The 23238-nt window shown below is 42.2% G+C and overlaps 1 protein-coding gene across 2 annotated transcripts in view; it reads left to right on the forward strand.

The window, feature by feature from the left end:
- mib2 (MIB E3 ubiquitin protein ligase 2) overlaps positions 1 to 23238 on the forward strand; it is a 273357-nt gene that overhangs the window by 232332 nt on the left and 17787 nt on the right. For both annotated transcript variants that reach the window (XM_041206822.1, XM_041206821.1), the window contains exons 9-15: positions 567 to 732; positions 7994 to 8127; positions 9651 to 9799; positions 11773 to 11929; positions 13712 to 13866; positions 17083 to 17209; positions 20850 to 21074. In XM_041206822.1, the coding sequence (XP_041062756.1) occupies positions 567 to 732; positions 7994 to 8127; positions 9651 to 9799; positions 11773 to 11929; positions 13712 to 13866; positions 17083 to 17209; positions 20850 to 21074 (1113 nt within the window). The remainder of the gene's footprint in view (positions 1 to 566; positions 733 to 7993; positions 8128 to 9650; positions 9800 to 11772; positions 11930 to 13711; positions 13867 to 17082; positions 17210 to 20849; positions 21075 to 23238) is intronic.

Below are 23238 nucleotides of genomic sequence, written 5' to 3' on the forward strand. Positions count from 1 at the left end.
ATTTCTTCGTAAAGCATATCTCAGGAAGCACAATCTGGAGTTTGGAAATTCCTTGATTAATACTAACTGAATAATCTGTGTCATTAGACTCAAAACATATTTTGCATTGTTTATTGTTTATCACTTTACTGTGAATCCAGATGTTTGTCCGCACAGGCATTAATTTTATCTTCTGGATCATTCATTTGAATGACTAATTCTTGCACCCTCTTTTCCCCACCCCTGCCCAATACTACTCCCTCCCAATCCACCCCCACTCAATGGAAGATGTTGATTCCTTGCAGGAATAGCTCTGTGGTACCTGACATCCTCTGTTGCTTGGTATACAGCTCAGGTGTCAGAGCTCTGGTAGGCCCAAGTATCTCAGCTTTGACCAGGTATGGTACATTCCTGATCTTGGGGGTTCAAGTATTCACTACCTTGGTCAGTTGACCCAGCTTCCTGCTGAACAAGAAGTTGCTGACTTGCTTCGATTAACATAAGATGATGAATATTTATGGTACAGTGTTGTTGTAGTCTGGAATCCTCATTATACTAAATATTATTTTCTGTTGTATGTTCTGCAGGCACTGGGACAGGTTGGGAAGGTACTAAAGGTATATGGTGATGGAGATTTACGTGTGGGAGTTGGGGGCCAAACCTGGACCTTTAACCCAGCATGTGTAACTGCAGCACAACCTGGAGAGGTGGATGCCAACCTCATGACAGCAGACAACACAACTGATTCAGCAAGTAAGATGGTGTAAAAGAGTATTTTCTTGATGCTACCTTATTGCTTAAGGTGGAATCTCCTGAACAAGTTTAACCATTTGAGCTTCAAACATCCTTTCTAGCTTTCAAACTATTTGTAAACCTTTGAAGCTAAGTTTATAAAGTAGACTTGGAAAATGTAGAGAGCAAGAGACCATTTCTAATTCTCAGTTTAAAAACTGTAGTTGGGGAAACCGGTTTTGTTGATTGTATAGGGTCTTTTAACCCAACTCACCCAGTACTTAAGAGGCAGAATCAGTTCTGCTGCCTTTTTGCACCCTGCCTGATTTCATTGTCCATTGACTTTAGCAGAGAGTAAAGTTGGGAAGGGTGTAAATCAACCTGAACCTGATCATTTTCCACCTGATGCATCAGGTTAACGTTACACTCAATGGAATATGTTTAATGAGACATATTGTAGCTTCAGCTCTGGTCATTGACTTAGCTTTGTTAATGTTAGAGCAACATTTTCATTAAAACCTGACCCTTTTAATATCACTGTGGTCTGCACATGCGCTGTGGTCTGCACTGATGTCACTCTGCTGCGCCCAGCCTGCCTTTTGTTTAAAAAACGTTTATCCTTCAGAAACAGCATCTCACTGTGTTACACAGCACAAGGGAGGGAGAGTCAGGGTGAGGGAGGGGGAGTGAGAGAGTCAGGGTGAGGGAGGGGGAGTGAGAGTCAGGGTGAGGGAGGGGGAGTGAGAGTCAGGGTGAGGGAGGGGGAGTGAGAGTCAGGGTGAGGGAGGGGGAGTGAGAGTCAGGGTGAGGGAGGGGGAGAGAGAGTCGGGTGAGGGAGGGGGAGAGAGAGTCGGGTGAGGGAGGGGGAGTGAGAGTCAGGGTGAGGGAGGGGGAGAGAGAGTCAGGGTGAGGGAGGGGGAGTGAGAGTCAGGGTGAGGGAGGGGGAGTGAGAGTCAGGGTGAGGGAGAGTGAGAGTCAGGGTGAGGGAGGGGGAGAGAGAGTCAGGGTGAGGGAGGGGGAGTGAGAGTCAGGGTGAGGGAGGGGGAGTGAGAGTCAGGGTGAGGGAGGGGGAGTGAGAGAGTCAGGGTGAGGGAGGGGGAGTGAGAGAGTCAGGGTGAGGGAGGGGGAGTGAGAGTCAGGGTGAGGGAGGGGGAGAGAGAGTCAGGGTGAGGGAGGGAGAGAGAGTCAGGGTGAGGGAGGGGGAGAGAGTGAGTGTCAGGGTGAGGGGGGGAGAGAGTGAGTGTCAGGGTGAGGGGGGGAGAGAGTGAGTGTCAGGGTGAGGGGGGGAGAGAGTGAGTGTCAGGGTGAGGGGGGGAGAGAGTGAGTGTCAGGGTGAGGGGGGGAGAGAGTGAGTGTCAGGGTGAGGGGGGGAGAGAGTGAGTGTCAGGGTGAGGGGGGGAGAGAGTGAGTGTCAGGGTGAGGGGGGGAGAGAGTGAGTGTCAGGGTGAGGGGGGGAGAGAGTGAGTGTCAGGGTGAGGGGGGGAGAGAGTGAGTGTCAGGGTGAGGGGGGGAGAGAGTGAGTGTCAAGGTGCAGGGGGGAGAGAGTGAGTGTCAGGGTGAGGTGGGGAGAGAGTGAGTGTCAAGGTGCAGGGGGGAGAGAGTGAGTGTCAGGGTGAGGGGGGGAGAGAGTGAGTGTCAGGGTGAGGGGGGGAGAGAGTGAGTGTCAGGGTGAGGGGGGGAGAGAGTGAGTGTCAGGGTGAGGGGGGGAGAGAGTGAGTGTCAGGGTGAGGGGGGGAGAGAGTGAGTGTCAGGGTGAGGGGGGGAGAGAGTGAGTGTCAGGGTGAGGGGGGGAGAGAGTGAGTGTCAAGGTGCAGGGGGGAGAGAGTGAGTGTCAGGGTGAGGGGGGGAGAGAGTGAGTGTCAGGGTGAGGGGGGGAGAGAGTGAGTGTCAGGGTGAGGTGGGGAGAGAGTGAGTGTCAGGGTGAGGGGGGGAGAGAGTGAGTGTCAGGGTGAGGTGGGGAGAGAGTGAGTGTCAGGGTGAGGGGGGGAGAGAGTGAGTGTCAAGGTGCAGGGGGGAGAGAGTGAGTGTCAGGGTGAGGTGGGGAGAGAGTGAGTGTCAAGGTGCAGGGGGGAGAGAGTGAGTGTCAGGGTGAGGGGGGGAGAGAGTGAGTGTCAGGGTGAGGGGGGGAGAGAGTGAGTGTCAGGGTGAGGTGGGGAGAGAGTGAGTGTCAGGGTGAGGTGGGGAGAGAGTGAGTGTCAGGGTGAGGTGGGGAGAGAGTGAGTGTCAGGGTGAGGGGGGGAGAGAGTGAGTGTCAAGGTGCAGGGGGGAGAGAGTGAGTGTCAGGGTGAGGGGGGGAGAGAGTGAGTGTCAGGGTGAGGGGGGGAGAGAGTGAGTGTCAGGGTGAGGGGGGGAGAGAGTGAGTGTCAGGGTGAGGGGGGGGAGAGAGTGAGTGTCAGGGTGAGGGGGGGAGAGAGTGAGTGTCAGGGTGAGGGGGGGAGAGAGTGAGTGTCAGGGTGAGGGGGGGAGAGAGTGAGTGTCAGGGTGAGGGGGGGAGAGAGTGAGTGTCAGGGTGAGGGGGGGAGAGAGTGAGTGTCAGGGTGAGGGGGGGAGAGAGTGAGTGTCAGGGTGAGGGGGGGAGAGAGTGAGTGTCAGGGTGAGGGGGGGAGAGAGTGAGTGTCAGGGTGAGGGGGGGAGAGAGTGAGTGTCAGGGTGAGGTGGGGAGAGAGTGAGTGTCAGGGTGAGGGGGGGAGAGAGTGAGTGTCAGGGTGAGGTGGGGAGAGAGTGAGTGTCAGGGTGAGGTGGGGAGAGAGTGAGTGTCAGGATGAGGTGGGGAGAGAGTGAGTGTCAGGGTGAGGGGAGAGAGTGAGTGTCAGGGTGAGGGGGGGAGAGAGTGAGTGTCAGGGTGAGGGGGGGAGAGAGTGAGTGTCAGGGTGAGGGGGGGAGAGAGTGAGTGTCAGGGTGAGGGGGGGAGAGAGTGAGTGTCAGGGTGAGGGGAGAGAGTCAGGGTGAGGGGGGGAGAGGGGAGAGTCAGGGTGGGGTGGGGGGGTGGGGTAGTCAGGGCGGGGTGGGACTGAGAGATGTAGATGGTCAGACAAAATATCGGTTCCAGAGAAAGTTGTGAGGTCTGGTTTTACCTCGAAAACATGTGCAGACAGAAGGTGCAGCCTCAGCTCACTGACACAGGATTAACCTCACCCTGGGGGCAGGGCCAGCCAGTGATTTAAAATAAAGTCCCATATTCCACCCCCTCTCTTGCCCACGGTCATCGCTGCAGATTTCGGATAAAAATGTTCTTTTGCCACAACCCCACAGCTGTGCTACACATGGTTCCTCCCCCACACTCCACAGTGAAAGCAGAGGAAATGCCCCTGAAAAAACATGGCGGCGCAACACTAGCACTGCGCATGCGAGGCGTTGGCAGCAAACTCCCCCCCCTCCTCGCTGATCTCCCGTGGTATTGCTCACAGTGAGTTGGAGGATGTCATGGTTTTATAATGACAGGGATGTGAGCAACAAATCGCAATGGGGGGAGCTGTGATGGGGAGATGTTTTTTAAAAAAAAAAGTTTATGAATTGTCCATTCCCTACCCTCCAGTTCCTCTTGGCTTGGTTTTACCCCTCAACTCTCTTAACTTTCAGTTGATTGCACAATCTCTAGGAGTCAGCCAAAGACCAAAGCAATGACGTTTCATGACATAGCAGATGCTTTTAGTAGTCTTACTTCCTTGGTCTTTTGTACACTAAATCAAAAAATAATTTTGACTTATCAGCAGCACTTCTTTTCCCCGGTAACCCAAATGCTTTTCAATCATAAAACCTTCACTTGCGCACTGTGAAGCACAAAATTTATTACCACCAGACTGAAGCCTGATTTAAACAAATACTTATGTGGAAGCCAAGGACAAAATGAAAAAAAATGTCAGATTGGAAGTCCTTAATTTTTGTTCAAGTACAATATCTGGCCACCATACCAGTGAGCATTGTTAAGTGATTCCCTCTCTCTGGATACTGTACCTTGCCCCTTTCAAAACCACTCATCACCCCCTCCTCAAAAAAACCCCATCCTCTGTCATTGCAAGCTGCTGCCTCATCTTCAGTTGTTTTTTAAGAAGAAATATAAAATTGGAACATTAGCTATTTTCCAGTTGCTGATGTTACCTTGTACTTCATGAACTGTGAGCATGTTCAGCAACAGCTCCTCTGGCCTCATCCTCTCCTTATGTTTAATAGGATGCATTTTATCTGCTTTGGCTTCTGGTTGACTCATAGAAAATATACAATTGTCTGAAAGTTAAGTAAATTCCATAATTCTGGTACACAAAGGCCCTGGCATTTACCATTGCCTTATGAAAAGTAAAGTCAATTTTTAATTACCGCATTTTTTACTAATCTGTCTGCTCTGTGAATTTAGAGTCACATCCAATACCTGAAACTAATACCAAGAGTACATCTATATTTGAATATTGTTTTAAAATAAATCTTATATTTACAACTTTTGACTTTTTTAATGTCTTTTATCTTTAATTCAGGAGTTGGTGCAGCTAGGAATCTTTGTTAGTGCTATTAAAATAAACTTTGCTCCAGATGTTTGAGTGCATTCTAGAGAACTATTGGTGCAGGTGGTGAGAAACTGGCCTTTCATTGTGAGGACATCAATATAAATCCAGCAAAGGTTGATGGGATGGTTGGTCATGTGTAAGGGTTCTATGTGAATGAGCTTTGGCCCACAGCACACAGCTGCCCAACTCACTGGTAATTGGTATGAGGTTAGCAATTCCAATTGGAACCAACAAGGATTGCTGATGTTATGAGAGGATGCTCTGGTGCTAAGGTGTGTTAGATCAAGAGTGAAATGTAATTTGTTATTACTGCATTGAAGGAGGTCATTTGGCTCACTGAGCCCATTGCAAATGTTAATTTTTTAATGTTCAAGAGCTGCTTGTAACCCCACTTGTTAAACCTACATCATGACACCCAAATGTGAACCCTGTTAAGGTTGTTCTCTAGATTATTTGAATGCTTCACCCAGACACATTCATTTAAAAAAAAACCCTTTTGTTGTACACCACATCATTACAATAAAATGGAGACATAAGTTTTGACCCATTCCTGACCCATGATTGAGAGCTGCTCTGTTCAGATTTAGTCTAGTTTAATTGTGGTTGGTACTTTGTCTCTAGTTAGATTAACCTTTCTGTTCTCAGTTGATGGGGTGGTTGCTGCTCTCTGCATCTGTACAAGTTTGTTGGCCACAGGAATATGTACAGAATGAGTCACAGTATGTGGGAAGAAGGGCCTAATACTCATTTCAGAAGAACAAGTTACGGGCCTTTGTCTTTTTCTAAGAAGTTGCCTTCCCTGATTTCCCCTAGAGCTACAGTTGTCCTCCTTCCTCCATGTTTCACCTCTCAGGGGTGAAATGGCTTCCTGAAATTGGATAGTCTTTTTTAGGATTCAAACTTGGGTTTTTCTGTAAGGAGCCAACTCTGTTTGCAATGAAGTTAGGCAAGCATGGTAGTGCTGAAGACTACGATGGGGAATTTTAAAAGTCCAGATGACAACCGAAATATTTTCTCTTGAACTGCTTCTGATACCCCACAGTACTGTGACACATGGGCTGCCAATTCAAGATATGTTCCCAACATGTAGAACGTTTAATGATGTTTTCAATTAAGAATGTAGCGTGTCCAAATAAGGATCAGCTTTGTCCATCAAAGATCATGGCTATCTAGGTTTAAAAATAAAATTTGAGCTTTTAGTGCAATTGTAAAGCTTACAAGTTGCTTGGGCCCAAAGCTGTATTCTAGAAAACCCTGCAAAATTCCCTACTGGGGCCTTCAACTTGCCTGTCTTTATTGCGACTAGAGTTGGATTTTTACGGAAGGTAAAACTCAAAAGTTTGAATTGTAGAGGGCTCTCCAGACTTCAGGAAGAGCTGCCTTCTGGGAAGTAGAGCATGAAGAGAGCAGTTGTGGCTTTGGGGGAATCAGGGAAGGCAACCTCCTTTGTCAGAGGATGGTTGAAGTCTGGAACAAATTTCCTGAAAGGGTGGTGGAGGCAGGTTCGATCGTGGTATTCAAAAAGGAATTGGATTGCTACCTGAAAAGAGAGAATGTGCAAGGCTACGGGGATAAGGCAGGAGAGTGGGACTAGGTGGAATGCTCTTTCAGAGAGCCGGTGCAGACTCAATGGGCCGAATGGCCTCCTTCTGTACTGTAAAGATACTGTGAATCCAGTCAGTCCCATTCTAGCTCTATCCCCAAGCTCTGCATGTTTATTTCCCTCAAGTGTCCGCCCAATTACCTATAAGATCATTGATCGTCTCCGCTTCCACCACACTTGTAGGTACTGAGTTTCAGGTTATTACCACTGGCTTCCAAAAAAGGAGTTCTTCCTCACATCCCCCTGCATCTCTTGCCTAAAACCTTAAATCTGTGTCCCCTAATCCTTGTACCATCAGCTAATGAGAACAGCTTTTCTTTGTCCACTTTATCTAAATCTGTCAAATTCTTGTACACCTCTATCAAATTGCCCCATAATTTCATTTTCTCTAAGGAGAACCCCAGCTTATCCAACCTAACCTTGTAGTTAAAATCCCCCATCTGTGGAACCATGGATTTATTGTGCTGTTCCTGGCTGATTGTTTTATTGTCAACAATAGTTGACAGACTGGCAAAAGTGTTCTATTCTCCAAACCTGATGAACTTTGCCTTGAAACAAAATTCATCCTTTTTTCCTTGGAAGAAATAAAAGAGCCCCTGATGGCTTTAACTGGTCAAGATGGTGAGTAGCTGAGTTACACAGACCATGAAAGTTCCAAGATCTAGTCTGTAGTAGCTGATCTTAGCCAGAGGCAACAGCCTTAATTAGAGATGAGAATTGATCAGGGTTTCCTTCTTGACCACTGTCTAATGATCCTACTGGAAGTTTGCAATTCATGGACATTCCATAAGGAATAATTTGGCTTAAGTCTGATTTCCCCATCTCTTAATTGCTCATTTGGAACAGCGGCACAGACACGATGGGCTGAAAGGCCACCTCCTGTGCTGTAACAATCCTGTGATTCTGTGAAATTTACTTTGGTGAATATTGAAAGGTGCCCATTGATCTCTGCCCCTGCAAGGAGTTGGTGCCTTTGGGAGAAAATAGGAAGGAATAGAAGACCAAACGTAGCTGCAACTTAAACAACAAAATTGATCTGCACCGTGCATCTTTTCACAACTGATTTAGCTATGTCAAATACTGCTGTGTATTGCTCAATATGGAACCATGTACAGCTATTTTACTTCAAACAATGTTGGCACAAAGAAGTAAGAATTATCTTTTTGCCCATATACTGTAGGTTCAGTCACCTCTGTCCTAGAAAAATTGCTGTCACAGTCAACTGATCAGGATAATCCTGGACGGATCGTCATTGAGGCTGCTCATGGGAATGCCACAAAGGTTCAGGATTTGGTTCAGAAATATCCAGAGAAGGTAAGTGTGCGTGTTTATACTGCAAGTTCCGCTAAATTCATAGCATGGTTTTATTTCATGATAAACTATATTTTTGTCTGTCTGTTGGAAGTTGGGTGAGAAATTACTGCTGCAGGAATGGTGTTTCTACAGAGTCACTCTATTCTCAAAAGCTGCAATTTGTGAATTGTGCGGTGATTAAGCTTAGCTTGTAGTCTAAAGTAAAATGAGTTTTCAGCTTTTTGTGAAAATTACAGGATCATTGGTGTTAAATTGACCATATATCAAAGATTCCTGACTCTCAAAGGCATTCTTTATGTTCTGATCGGGAAATTACCCTCAATAGGGTGGCCCAGAGATTGCTGTGCATTTTGAGGAAATTCTTCAAAATACGTGAAGTAGTAAAATGAGTCCAAGTGCTTCAGCGTGCTGTGGTATTATACCAGCATAAATTGAATGAATAGAAACAAGGCAAGTCACAACTCAATCTAGTTCTTTGCTTCAAAGGAAACTAGCACTGTTGTTACTGGCTCTTCCCCACTCTCTCTACATGGCTCATTTGCTCTCTATTAAAAAATATTAGACTTTCTGCACAGATTTTTGTTTACCAAATCTCTTCTGACTTCTGTGTCAATGCAAGTGCCATGAATGTTTCCGTTTGCATTTGTTGCTGTTTAAATTGGCTTTCTTTCAACAGAATTTTTTACCCAAGCTTGCTAAAACAGTGTTATTTTTAAGCTCAAGATTAAGTAGTGTTGGCCTGTATACTCGAGTAAGCCCCCAAGAGTTACATGTTTAAATAAAGCAATTGCCCATCAGAGCAACAATATGATCTTGTATATATTGTAGACTTCCTAGGAATCCATATAAAATGCCTAAAATGCATTGTCTGATTTGATACATTGCTACACTTATTATGTAAGGCGTGCATTGGATAGTTTTGATCTTAAATGGCGGCATGAAACAGAGCCAAAGGCAACGCTTGTTAGACCGTTACTTATAGAATTTATTCATCATGAGCTAATAACTTAGAAAGATAATCTTTTCTTCCCTAATTTTAACGAAGGCAACTACCACAACACAAAGGCAACAAGAATATAAAATATTTAGCTAGAGAATTATCATTTTCACAGTCCCTAAAGGTGATTTTTCACAGTAAAAGAAATAAAGCCACTATCTCATTTGAATGTAATATCAACCTCAAAGAACAATTTACAACAAGGCAGTAATCTAATTCCATATTAGATTGTGTTGAAATGGCTGCATGGCACACTGCTCTCCAGAGCTGTTTTAAACACAGAATCTAACGTTGATTGGCAATTTTATCTGTTCTTTCATGTAAGTGACCCTCGTAACTCACTCCCACCTGTATTGTTTGCGAGTTATAGGAAATACAGGGACCCACCCATCACTGATGTGAAAGGCTGGATTTTACTCACCGATGTCCTGACTGAGAAAGTAGAGCCCATGTCAAACATTGTGGAAACAGCTGCTTATGAAGCATTCACAGGCAGGCGATTTAAACGTTCCTCTCTGTTGTGCAGGTTGACGTTAAGAATCAGGGCAAGACAGCACTGCAGGTGGCTGCCCATCAGGGACACCTTGAGGTGGCGAAAATTCTTCTGCAGGCAAATGTAAAGCTTGAGATTCATGATGAGGATGGTGACACAGCCTTGCATTATGCATCATTCGGGTACAAATGTTTTTCTTTAACGCATGTGTCAATGAGTGTGTAATCCAGTTGGGATTTCATTTTTGGTAAAATTATTTCAGAGCCTCTATCCCTTTTTATTAGCCTTGCAGTCAGAAGATGTACCAAGTATAAGTGTTCAATGGTTTTTTTTTGCTGTGATGAGTTGACTGACCTGCCCTATTACCTTCCCTGATGGCACGGCTGAAGTCTAAAGCTCTTTCTGTTGACAGTTATAAGCATATACCCACAATGTGATCACTTTGCAACACAGCATGTTGTCGCTGCATCACTCCACTGTCTCCTGCTATTATCTCATTTTGAAACATGTAGAAAACAATGAGCACAATGCTATAGATGCCAAACACTTGCCCATTAAGGGGGCACTTTACTATAATTTAAATATGTACAACTTGAGAATTTAGCAACCTAAACAGCATTAAAATGAGCAGCAATATCTAATTCCCAAGACCAAATTACCATCATTTCCTAGAATTGTTCACCTCATCATTTTTGAAAACATTTGCTTTTACAATTTATGTCTGAAAGTTTCTTCAGAAATGAAGGTTTCGAAAGCAGCTGGTAAAACTTGCACCTTCGGAACAAGATTTAATAGTTGTTCTCTCTTTTTCTGTCCTGACAGCGCTTTCCTTTTCAAAGTAATAGGGTAGATTTTCTAAATGATAAGCTTGCTAATGCAGAGTAAAATGGGCGGAGATTCGTACCGCAAAATTTCCATCATTTTGTTCCTTTCTAATTTTGCGGCTTTGTACATAAACGAGAAGTGCCTGCAACTTTGCAGTTTGTCATATCAAAATTAAGCCTAATTTGAAAACGCACTCAATTTTCTAGTCATACACGTGCCTACATTTGAATTATCATCCAGAGTTGCTAGGACTGTGCTGTTGAAATGGATTTAATAAGCTCTATAATAAGATTTGTAGTAGCTCTTAAAGCTATTTCTAAACCATTTTTCTTGCTCAATAAAACTTCTGTTGCATTTGCAGTAGTTGGCCACGTTCTTTTGGGACAGTAAATTTCTCAAAGCCAATCCCTCTCTCCCTCCTGTATTCTGAGGGGAAAGAGCAAAACAGAGATGGGTTCCAGCAGAAACAGAGTGTTCCCACCTGCTGGTGCACTCAGTCAGGCACATAAATATATACATATATATCACACACAAACATACCTACTATAAATGAGAGCACATAACTGGCATTTGGTGAAAATAACCATGACCAGGGCATTGGGACTTCTAATGAAAGTTTTTGTCTGCAGCAGCTTCAACATTTCTTCCTCCATTTCTTTTCAGGGCTGTACACAGAGTAGAGACATCATACAAATTGAGCAATAAATATGGGATAAACTCTGGAATAATTGATGACTATAACTTTATTGTACTTTTTGAACCAAAACAATATGAGGATGATATATCATCTTAGTTGCAAAAGCTCATTTCCAGCTTAAGAAAATAGGAATTTAGAGATATTGGTCAAATTCCCAACTTTTCCAGGGTTACTTCCAAAAGTTTCAGACCTCCCTGATATGAGGGAAATGTTTTTGTCTGCACCATACAAAATATGACCCAATTAAAGCCATAACATTTTAAGTTATAGCTCACAGAAACCTGCAGTTAAGCTGTACCATTTAATTTATGATTGAAGTTTTATAACCATTCCAGTCGAAATCAAAATCTGCTTTTGAATGCTGGCTGTGTTGCTGCCTGACCATAGAAAACAGGGTGTTTACAAGTGCACAGACCACTACTCGACAGTCAGCGTCCAGTGGCAGCTGGCAAGACAACCATTTCACCTATTTTTGTTAACTTAAAATGGTGAATAATAATTTTTTTTTTTAATTATCAAATGCTTAGTTGGACTGTGCAGGAGCTACTTCAAGTTTGCTTCCTACTGATTTGTAGGAAAATAACAGGCTGAACAGCTTGGTCTCTGTCGGTAATTTTTGCATGTTTTCTACAGAAACCAGCCTGAGGTGGCAAGGCTGCTTCTCAGCAAAGGTGCGAATGCCAATCTACTGAATACTTCTACATGTTCTGCACTGCACATTGCAGTAAACAAGGGCTTTACAGAAGTGGTGCGTGCACTTTGTGAATATAACTGCAACGTTAATCTGCAGGTGAGAGAACTGTTGCGAGTAACTTCACTTACTTAGACTTCTAGAAAGAAGAAAGGCTGTTGGTGCTGCGAATAGGATTGTCTGGTTATTTGATGACAGGAATGTCTAGATGTCACAGAATTTTTACAGCTCTCCGAATTAGCAATTCACTGAGTGCCATCCTCCTACCTACCCCCATAACCCTGCAAATTCTTCCTTTGCAGATAACAAGCTAATTCCCTTTTGAATGCCTCGATTGAACCTGCCTCAACCACACTCCCAGGCAGTGCATTCCAGACCTTAACCACTCAAAGCATAGAGGTTTTTTCTCATAATGCTTTTGCTTCTTTTGCAAATTACTTTACATGTGTTCCCTCTCGTTCTCAACTGGGGCCTCCTTTAACAAATGGGAACAGTTTCTCCCTATCTACTCTATCCAGACCCCTCATGATTTTGAACACCTCTATCAAATACCCTCTTAGTCTTCTCTTCCCCAAGGGGACCAGTCCCAACTTCTCCAATCTATCTTCATAACTGAAAATTCTCATCCCTGGAACCATTCTTGTAAACCTCTTCTGTACTCTCTCCAACAAATTCACAACCTTCCTCAAGTGTGGTACCCAGGACTGTACACAATACTGCAGCTGGGGTCTAACTAGTGTCTTATAAAGTTCAGTGTAACTTCCTTGTTCTTGTACTCTATGCCTCTACTGATAAGGCCAAGGATACTCTATGCTTTACTAACTGCTCTCTCTGCCTGTCCTGCCACCTTCAATGACATATATACTTTACAGCCAGGTCCCTCTGCTCCTGCACACCCTTTAGAGTTGTACCACTTATTTTATATTGTTTGTCCATGTTCTTCCTGCCAAAATGCAACTTCATCTGCCACCTATCTGCCCATTCCACTAACTTGTCCATGTGCATTTGAAGTTCTACACTGTCCTCCACAGTTTACAATGCGTCCAAGTTTTATATCACCGCAACTTTGAAATTGTCCCCTGCACACCAAGATCCAGATCATTAATATATATCAGGAAAAGCAGAACCCCAATTCCAACTCCTCGGGAACTCCACTACAAACCTTCCTCCAGCCCAAAAAATATCCATTGACCTTAATTTGTTGTTTCCTTACTCAGCTAATTTTATATCCATGTTGCTACTGCCCCTTTTATTCCTTGAGCTATAACTTTTCTCACAAGTCTGTTGTGTGGCATTGTACTGAATGCCTTTTGGAAATCTCCTGGCTGTTGTTAATTAGCTTTGAGTGCATGGGAATAAGGACAGTTGTCATTTGAATAATTTAAATATGGCCCTCATCCTTTTACCAGTCAAAATGTTAATCTATCGATTCATCACCAAACTTTCATTACTGAAAAGCTCCATCCAGGATATTAAAGCTCCTCGGATGTCCTCATTAATATAATTAAAGATGTAAAACTATACATAAATTAGTTTTTTGTTTGTTGTGTAAGTCATGTGATCCACTCATGCATCCCTGACCAGTGTGTGAATAACTGTGGAAAATTAGACCTGTAAATAGTAGGATTGCACTATATAAAAACACATTCCTGTTAAGCTGGGATGTTTGGGGGGGTGGGGGCGGGGTTGGGGGGTGGGGGGAGTGGGGTTGAGGGTGGGGGGAGTGGGAATGGGGTTGGGGGGGTGTGGGGTGGGGGAGGTGTGTGGGGGGAGGTGTGGGGGGTTTGGAGGAGTGGGGTGGGGGCTAGCCATAGATATTCTTTGAATCAATTAAATGTGCAAGCTTTGTGAACCTCAACTCCGCTGTTTTTACCTTCCCAGGATTCATATGGAGACACCCCTTTGCACGATGGAATTGCAAAAGACTACAGAGACATCATTGAAATCCTGACAGAGGTGCCGAACATTGACTTCACTCAACAAAATAATCGTGGCTTCAACTTGCTACACCACGCAGCCTTAAAAGGCAACAAACTGTAAGAACCAGCAGAATGACTGATGTATTGCAACTTGGTCTTGCTAAAAACCCTGCAATACGCAATGTAGGGAAATTACCAGCACTAACTCTAAAACATTACAGAGCACATATTGCAATCCCAGAAAGCATCCATTTTGTCTCCCAAATACAAGAGTTACAAATGTTAATTGAGAATTTCAGGGCCTTTAAATTCTTCCACATCGTCCGTAAAGTAAAGGTGCTTTTTAAAATTTAACATCAGTAGTCTTTTTATTCTTTCACAGGACCTGGGCACTGCTGGCTAGACCAGCATTTTTATCGCCCTTAAGAAAGTGGTACGGAGCCATCTTCTTGAACCGCTGCAGTTCATGTGGTGTAGGTACACCCGCAGTGCTGTTTAGGAGGGAGTTCCAGGATTTTGACCCAGCGACAGTGAAGGAACAGCGATACAGTTCCAAGTCAGGCTGGTGTGTGGCTTGGAGGAGAACTTCCAGGTGGTGGTGTCCCCATGTATCTGTTGTTCTTATCCTTCTAGGTGGTGGAGATCACAGGTTTGGAAGGAGCCTTGGTGGGACGCTGAAGTGCATCTTGTAGATGGTACACACTGCTGCCACTGTGTGTCAGTGTTGGAGGTAGTGGATGATGTGCCAATCAAGCAGGCTGTTTTGTCCCGGATGGGGCTGAGCTTAAGTATTGTTGAAGCTGCACTCATCCAGGCAAGCGGAGAGTATTCCATCACACTCCTGACTTGTGCCAGGAGGTGGCTTACTCGCCGTGGAATTTCCAGCCTCTGACCTGCTTTTGTAGCCACAGCATTTACATGGTTGGTCCAGTTCAGTTTTTGGTCAATGGTAATCCCCAGGAAGTTGATAGTGGCGGATTCAGCAATGGTAATGCTATTGAATGTCAAGGGGAGATGTTTGTAGGAGATGGCTGTTGCCCAGCACGTGTGTGAACAAAGAAGAACAAAGAAAAGTACAGCAGAAGAACAGGCCCTTCGGCCCTCCAAGCCTGCGCCAATCATATTGCCTGTCAAACTAAAACATTTTGCACTTCCGGGTTCCGTATCCCTCTATTTCCATCCTATTCATGTATTTGTCAAGCTGCCTCTTAAACACCACTATTGTACCTGCTTCCACCACCTCCTCTGGCAGCGAATTCCAGACACTCACTACCCGCTGCGTAAAAAAACTTGTATGGTGTAAGTGCTACTTGGCATATATCAGCCTAAGTCTGAATGTTGTCCAGGTCTTGCTGCATATGTGCACGGACTGCTTCAATATCTGAGGAGTCACAAATGATGCAGAACATTGTTCAATTATTAGTGAACATCCCCATTTCTGACCTTATAATGGAGGAAATGTCATTAATGAAGCAGCTGAAGATGTTTGGGCCTAGGACACTATCCTGAAGAACTGCAGTAATGTCCTGGGACTGAGATGATTGACCTCTAACAACCACAACCACCTTCCTTGTACTAAGTATGACTCCAACCAGTTGGGAGTTTTACCTCTGCTTCCCATTGACTCCAGTTTTTCTAGGGCTCCTTAATGCCACACTCTGTCAACTGCTGCTTATCATACAAATTTTTAAAGCTCATTATTGGAAATCATTTGTTCAATAAAAGCAGCTGTTATGTAATAATGTGAAAAATTATTTTGAAAATTGTTGTATTGTTTTCATAGGGCATTAGCCAGTGTAGTCAGTTTAAAAGCATATTCCGTTGGAAGAAGAGCAGGGGAATGCTCCTGGCCCAACATTTATTCCTTGATTTTTTTTTTGGAAAAATATACTTTATTCATAAAACATCTGAAAGAACATTACAAAACAAAGGCCATCACAAAAAATGCAATCAGATTCAATTTTTACACACGGATCAAGAGGTGCTTCAATACAATCAATGAATGTTACAGTCATATCAATATGGTCATTACAGACAGTGCAATGGTATTGGAGTTATCAACATACATCATGTTGCACTCTGCAGTGCTTCAATGCAATTATGATACATTTAGTATTCACTGTATACATTTATTGTGAGTTGTACAGCCCGAAGGGCCTATACCTTTCCCAGCCCCTTAGTACACTTTGGCAGAAAGGTCATAGACAGTGACCATTCCCCATTGCACCTTTGCAGTGGCTGCCCCAAGCTTAACTGTGTCTCTCAGCGCGTAGTCCTGGACCTTGGAATGTGCCAGTCTGCAACACTCGGTCGGGGACAACTCATTTATTCCTTGATTGATCAGCCCTAGAAAAATTAACCAGTCATTACGCTTACTTGCTGTTTGTGGGATCTTGCAGTGTACAAATTGGCTGCCATGTTTACCTACGTGTGACTGCATGTTAATAGTAATTTTTTAACTGTGAAGAACTTTGGGACTTCCTGCTTTATTCTCTAAGTACAAGGAGTTCTTTATTCAGTTGGCTCCAATATTCTCCTTCCCTCTTCGTTATGCTTGCAATGAGTCAGTATCTTGTTTGTCCACCATGCAATGAATCATGTGGTACAGTTGTGTAAAATGCATTATAATGTAAATTTTAATTGTCCTGAAATTGTCATTTTTAGTATTGTGCTGGATCAGCTGGGAAACACACAGACCAATTAAAGGGCCTTCTATCTTTATTGTACTTTTAAATCTAACATATCACAAACATTAAATGTAAAATCTGCATTTTTTGTGATAGGTGGGTTGCAGGATCATAAAGCGTACAAATAAAACTGCAGTGTGTTCTCTCTGTTCAGAAAGGGCAGTACCATGGTTTCAAGATTGGACTATGTTACAAGATGCAGATAATTCTGTATGAATTTACAAATTATAGTTTAGCAGTTCTTTTGAATAGGATTACTGAATTCTTTGCATCCTCAGCCTTTTAAAAAATTTAATTTGGCCAGTTGTGTATGGTCTCAGTTTTCACAATTATGCCTTAAGAGTTACACAATTCAGTATAAACATCCACTAGCTTCTTCTGATTGATTAAAGACCAAGAGCAAAGAACAAAGTAACATTAAAGAAAATAAAATGTTGTAATTTGTTAATCTTTTATAAATGAGATTTTGTAATTTTATCAGAAATTCCATTGACTGCTTACGCAACTAATTTTCAGTTTGATCACTTGCAAGTTGCATATTCTTAATTTGTTAACACAATGCTGTTATTTTGTTTCTTCTTTGCACTTCCTCTCAAATTAACATAACCATCCATATTATTCCACATTTCCCCTCCATTTTTATCAGAGCCACAGAGAAAATTCTAGCCAGAGCACGGCAACTGGTGGATGTGAAGAAGGAGGATGGTTTTGCAGCCCTCCATCTCGCTGCCCTCAACAACCACAAAGAAGTAGCTGACGTGCTGATTAAAGAGGTAGAAATCTAGTTTCATTTAATGTTATTTTAATGATTGTTTAACCCTTTCAGCATTAAAAAAGCTTAATTATTTAAAGTACACACATCGACACTTTGATATCCGCAAAATTATTTTTTAATGTGCGCAAGATTCAAATGTGGAATTTTGTAAGTTATGACTAGAGACAAATGTTAATTTGCCAGGCTGTCTGTTCACTTGTATTGGAGTATAAGAATGGGCTCAAGTGCATGTAACCCTAATCCTTCGTTAGCAAACTCCTCATGATAGCCTGATGCACTTCATGCAAATCGTTACACGGTCCTAATTTTTCTCTGTTACTCCCTGGTCTTTCTCTGTTTCTGAGCCAATTCAGTCCCTCTTATCGTACAGTAATGCTCATGTTTTAATTTCCTATGTCTGATACTTTTCACTGATCAGTATGACATTTCTTTGTCATATACCTGTCCAGTTGCAGGCCTTTAGTATATCATGCTTTGTGCTTCTTTCTATTTTTGTGTTATCATTAAATTTGAGCAGCTTATTGTTAGTTTCAGTATCCAGCTAATTTACGTAGCTTAGCGAAAAGGGATCCACTCACCATTTATCGCCACCATCCTCTCCCCTACACAATCTCATGTGACTTTTCACAATCTTGGGTTGCTTTATATTGTAGCCAGAATGTTCGGTGAGCAGGCTAACAGTGCATGTATACACCCTCAAGATAACTGCAAGATTTCTCATGGTTTTTAATTTAGCCTTATAGAATCGTAGAATGGTTACAGCACAAAAAGAGGCCATTTGGCTTGTCACGTCTGCTTCTATCTAAGAGCTACTCAGCTAGTCCTACTCCCTTGCCTTTTCACTGTAGTCCTGTAAATTTTACGTAATTATCCAATCTCCCTTTTGTTTACCACAATTGAATTTTGTTATAACCAGATGCTGCCATATCAATACATTTGTAAGAAGAACAGAAATATAACCTCGTCCTGAAAAAGTTAAAAAAAAACACTTTCGGTCAGGAATGTTTTATTTAGGATTAAAGTCTGTCCTTCTTTGAGAGTTTAAGAACAACATATAAATGAGTCACAGGCCCAGCCAGAGTTACCCGCTTGATTTTGTCATATTTTCCATTCAACTGTGGACATGTTTCTGTCCAAATGAGCACATCTTAAGTGTTCTTCTTTTAACAAACAGGATGTTGCCCAACAGCACAGTCTGTATGTTAGAATAACAGGACACTTTACATTTAATCAGACACCACATGACGTTAACAATCCAAAGTATTTCCAGAGATTATCCCAACCGCAATTTGTTTTCTAGGCAAATTGTTACATCACAATGTTTTTAATTACAAGGCTAGATCATCACTTTCTTAAAGATTATATGCTTTCCTTCAGAATTTTTTTTTAAATGTTTAATCATTTGAACAGCTATAGTTATAATATAGTTAGCATCTGGTTATAATTATAATAGTCACACAATGCATGTTAATTGAAGGTAATTGCAATGGCTGCAAAGGAGTTTCCTTTCTGAAATTCAACCATAACATAATTATTCACTGTTTCTGTTTCACCTGGTAATAAAGATATCCCTTTTCGTGTGTCGTGGCTGCTTTACTCATCTGCTAAAGTATGGTAATTTCACCGTATTACTGCAAATGCAGATCTGTGGATGCTGGCAGGAATAAAAACAGAAAATGCTGGAAAAACTCGGCAGATCTGGTAGCGTCTGTGGAGAGAGAAATAGTGTTAAAATTTCAAGTCCTTTTTGAGTTGTTCAGAGCAGAAAAAGAAGTATACGGACTTAAAACGTTAACTCTGGTTCTCTCCCCACAGATGCTGCCAGACAAGCTGAGTTTTTTCCAGCATTTTCTGTTTTTATTTCAGATTTCCAGCATCTGCAGTATTTTGCTTTTATTTTGATGCTGGTAGGAAGGCAGACAGCATTTCTTAGACATCCTAGCCTGCCTGGTATCTGTTGTACACCATCATCTTAGAGGGTTTCCACTGGGAGATATTGATATTGGTAGTGATGTAGGGGACAAAGAAGTACAAATGGTACAAAAGCTGAAGTAAACCTCGGTGCCTGCAAGAAAGCCTTCAAACGATCACCTACCTGGGTTTGCTGTTCTTAGCAACTGTGGATGCTAGTTTCCCCAGGGGTGGGTTAGACCTGGTGCTTACATTTCCTATACAGTAAGGTTTAGTACAGTAAGACGTTCCTGATTCTAAAATATACCTGGGCTAGAAATAAGTGGAAATCGGTTGCAAAACGATTCCATCTAATTTTGCACTGCATTGCACATCATTTAAAGGGGCTGGTGAAAGTTTACTGTTTTTAGATATTTTGACAGTGATTCATCATTTTTCTTTTAAATCCAAACTGTTTCATAGTACATGAAATGCAGATCTCCAATAATGTGCCAGCCACTGACGTGAAAAGACGTGACTCTAAATCTTACTTTTAAAAAGCATTTCATAATCAGCTTGGACCTTCACTATGTTCCATCATAGCAAGCTCTCAGCTTTCCTATATAGCACTTTGTATAGTAAGGTGAAACATTGTGCAGAGCAGACTCAGTTTCTGAGGTGCTATTTCAATGCATGTTCTGGGTTTTATCCCAGAAAGCAATTCAGCTGGCTGCTGTTGTTATTACAAAGCTTCGGCTTTATATACCGAATGTTGCTGCTTCCCACCAGTACAGCCCCTTACAAATACATACAATTCACCAGTAACTTTCTTCTGTCACCAGATCAATTACCTTCAGTCATAATTAAACTCAACTTCAACTTTTGCTAATGATTTCAGTCTACGTATTCCAATTTCAGTCACACCTTCAGTGCACATAACCTTCATTATTCCTCAGTGTGCAATAGCTGAATCCTACAACTTGATGTGGTACTAGAATGTGGGGGTTGAAGCTCAAATAAAGGGTGGAATAGGACAACAAACACGCACACAGTTGGTGGATCTTTTCTGTATTTTTGTTTTGCCCTTCCAACCTCTACAAGGTCTTTCTAATATCTCTCTTGTGCAGGATATATGAAACAGCCTGTCACCTGATAATTTTCTCATCTGCAGTTTACCCCTTCCTCTCCATCACAATCCTCCTCGTCTCTTGATATTTCATATTAATATTCTGGCAATTGCGCTTCTAGACCTACTTTTCTTCACAGACTATCTCCCCCACCCCGATATGCTTTTCCTCTTCCCTGTATGTTCACTGTTTGAGACACAATGTGATGTCGCTCAATAAAACTTATGTTTTCTCGGGATCTCAAAACTCTGGAACTCTTCATTTCCCTCACTCTTTTCTTTCCGCTAAAATTTTGCAGGTTTTCTAAACTATGCTTCTGACATTTAAAGACTGTTTCCTGATTATGTTTATTTTCTAACATCTATTCTTTCATTTTAACACTATCCTCTGGTCCTGTGCCCTTAGTCACGGTGAGATAGTCTGTTTACATCTTTGCCTGTCAGCTTGTGAATTGGGGCTTTACAATCATCACCGTTCACAGCATGATTCCGATGTTTGTGTATTGTCAGATTCAGATTAGTTACAAGATGGCAAATCAGTATGAGAGAGACTATTGCATAAGTTATAAATCGACAAAGACTGCATGACCTCAAAATCTATATCACCTTTTTCTCTCCACAGGGTCGGTGTGAGATTGATGTTCGGAATAATCGGAATCAGACTCCTTTGCAGCTTTCAGTTACACAGGGTCACACTGATATAGTCCAGCTCTTGGTGACTGAAGGCTGTGATGTGAATGCAGAGGATGAAGATGGCGACACTGCTATGCATGTGGCACTCTGTCGTCAGCAGCTGGCAACCATCATGGCATCAAGGGAAGGAGAAACAAGCGCGCTGTATGCAAATGTAGGTTTAAAGAGGTCAGAATAGGAGAAACTTTATGCTAATGCCGATAATAGAAATGTGTTTACTTTTAAAATATTCTTATGCATATCATTATATCACAGTATGTGGTAACACAAAGTGTTTGGAATTTGTTTGCGTATGTTAAACTCAAAAAGCATTTTCTGTCTGTCTGGCTTATTATTAAAAATAAATTGTATAATTGGTTCTGAAAAAATCAACCAGAGCCATTGAGATGCCTCCCTCGCTTTTCAGTATTCCAACTCAAGTTTAATTCACTTCCATATTATACATTTTGCTTCATAGAAAAAAGTAGTCTCTATAATATACTACCTCCTCCTTTCTCTGCGCTAATAAAATTGTGAATACAATGAAATTAGATACAAAGTAATGGCCTGCCATTTCCAGCTACAGATTTAAATGCCTATTTTTATAAATATTAATATTGGATATTTTATAATAACCTGCAATATACATACACTGCCACTTGCCCCTAGTGGACCAGATTTTGCTATAACAGGGCATCTAACGAGGTCTGACATTAGCAAGACTTGCCCAGCAACCATAAGCTCAGAAATGTTTCATCTGTAAATTGCTGCAGTGAGGGCAACAGGACATCCGGGACCTGAGTGAAAGCAGGGTATCTCCTTAAAATGAAATTTAGGGATTGAGAAATAAGCAGCAGTAGGTCTAGGAGGGTGAATTAAAGGAAGAGAATTCATTGTCAAATCAGATCCTGAAAGAGAAATAGTGGGAAAGAAAAATCGAATTAAAAGAGAAAAAGAGATGGGAACATTTTTTTTTAAAAGTAAAATTTAAAATTCTACATTTTAAAAATCTTCAACAGCATTTAATACCTCAAAGGAATGAGATTTCACACTTAAAAAGTTAATTTTCAGAGTTTGATTGGCAGTAATTAACAGTTATCAAGATATTAAAAGGATATTTATTCTATCACCTAACTGCAGCAACTTGATAGTATTCGGTGCACTGCAATGGTGAGACAGATAGTGAAATGCCAATTTCGTGAAGCTAAAGCTAATGTATCTAGGTTTTCTGATGATACAAGGTTAGGTGGGAATCCAAGCTGAGGACGACACAAAAGAGATATAGACAGGTTAGCTGAGTGGGCAATGAGGTGGCAGATGGAGTATAATTTGGGCAAGTGTGAGGTTTTTCACTTTAGTAGTAAGAATAGTAAAGCAGAATTTTTTTAAAAGGCACGAAACTGGTAAATTTTGCTGTTCAGAAGGACTTGGCTGTACATGGACAAGGAACACAAAGTTAACATGCAGGTACAGCAAACAATGAGCAAGGCAAATGGCATTTTGGCCTTTATTGCAAGGGGACTGGAGTACAAGATTAAGTAAGTTTTGCTATATTTGTACAGGGCTTTGGTGAGACCACACCTGGAGTACTGCGTGCAATTTTCATCCCCATATTTAAGGAACAATATACTTGCATTGGAGGCGGTACAGCCAAGGCTCACTAAATTGGTACAAAAGCTGGAAAAACTCCAAGTCAGGCGGCATCTGTGGAGAGAGAAATAGAGTTAATATTTCAAGTCCAATGTGACTTCGTCGGAACTTTCACAGATGCTGCCAGACCCAGTGAGTTCTTCCAGCATCCTTAGTATTTTGTTTTTATTTCACTAAATTGGTTCTTGGAATTGATGTGTTGCCCTATGATGAGAGGCTGTCAATTTGATTTGTATTCCTTGGAGTTTAGAAGAATGAGGGTTGATCTCATTGAAGTATAAAAGATTCTGAAGGGGCTTCAAAGGGTAAACACTTGAGAGGTTGTTTCCCTTGCTGGGAACATAGAATGTGGAGGCACAGTCTCATGAAAAAGGGCTGATCATTTAGGACTGAGATAAGGAGCAATCTCTTCACTTAAAGGTTTGTGAATCTTTGGAATTGTCTATCCCACAGAAGTGTGGATGTTTCACCTTTCAATATGTTTAAGGCTGAGGTCGACAGATTTTTGGTGTCTCAGGGAATTGAGGAACAGGCGGGAAAAGAGAGTTGAGGTGGAAGATCAGCCACAATTGTATTGAATGGCAGAGCAGGCTTGATCGGCTACATGGTCTACCCCTCCTATCTCTTATGTTCCTACAGCAACTTTTGGATATTGGCATTTAACTAAACATCTCCTCGCCTGAATTTGC

This window comes from Carcharodon carcharias, chromosome 15, assembly GCF_017639515.1.
Source record: "Carcharodon carcharias isolate sCarCar2 chromosome 15, sCarCar2.pri, whole genome shotgun sequence".
NCBI classification, from domain to species: Eukaryota; Metazoa; Chordata; class Chondrichthyes; order Lamniformes; family Lamnidae; genus Carcharodon; species Carcharodon carcharias.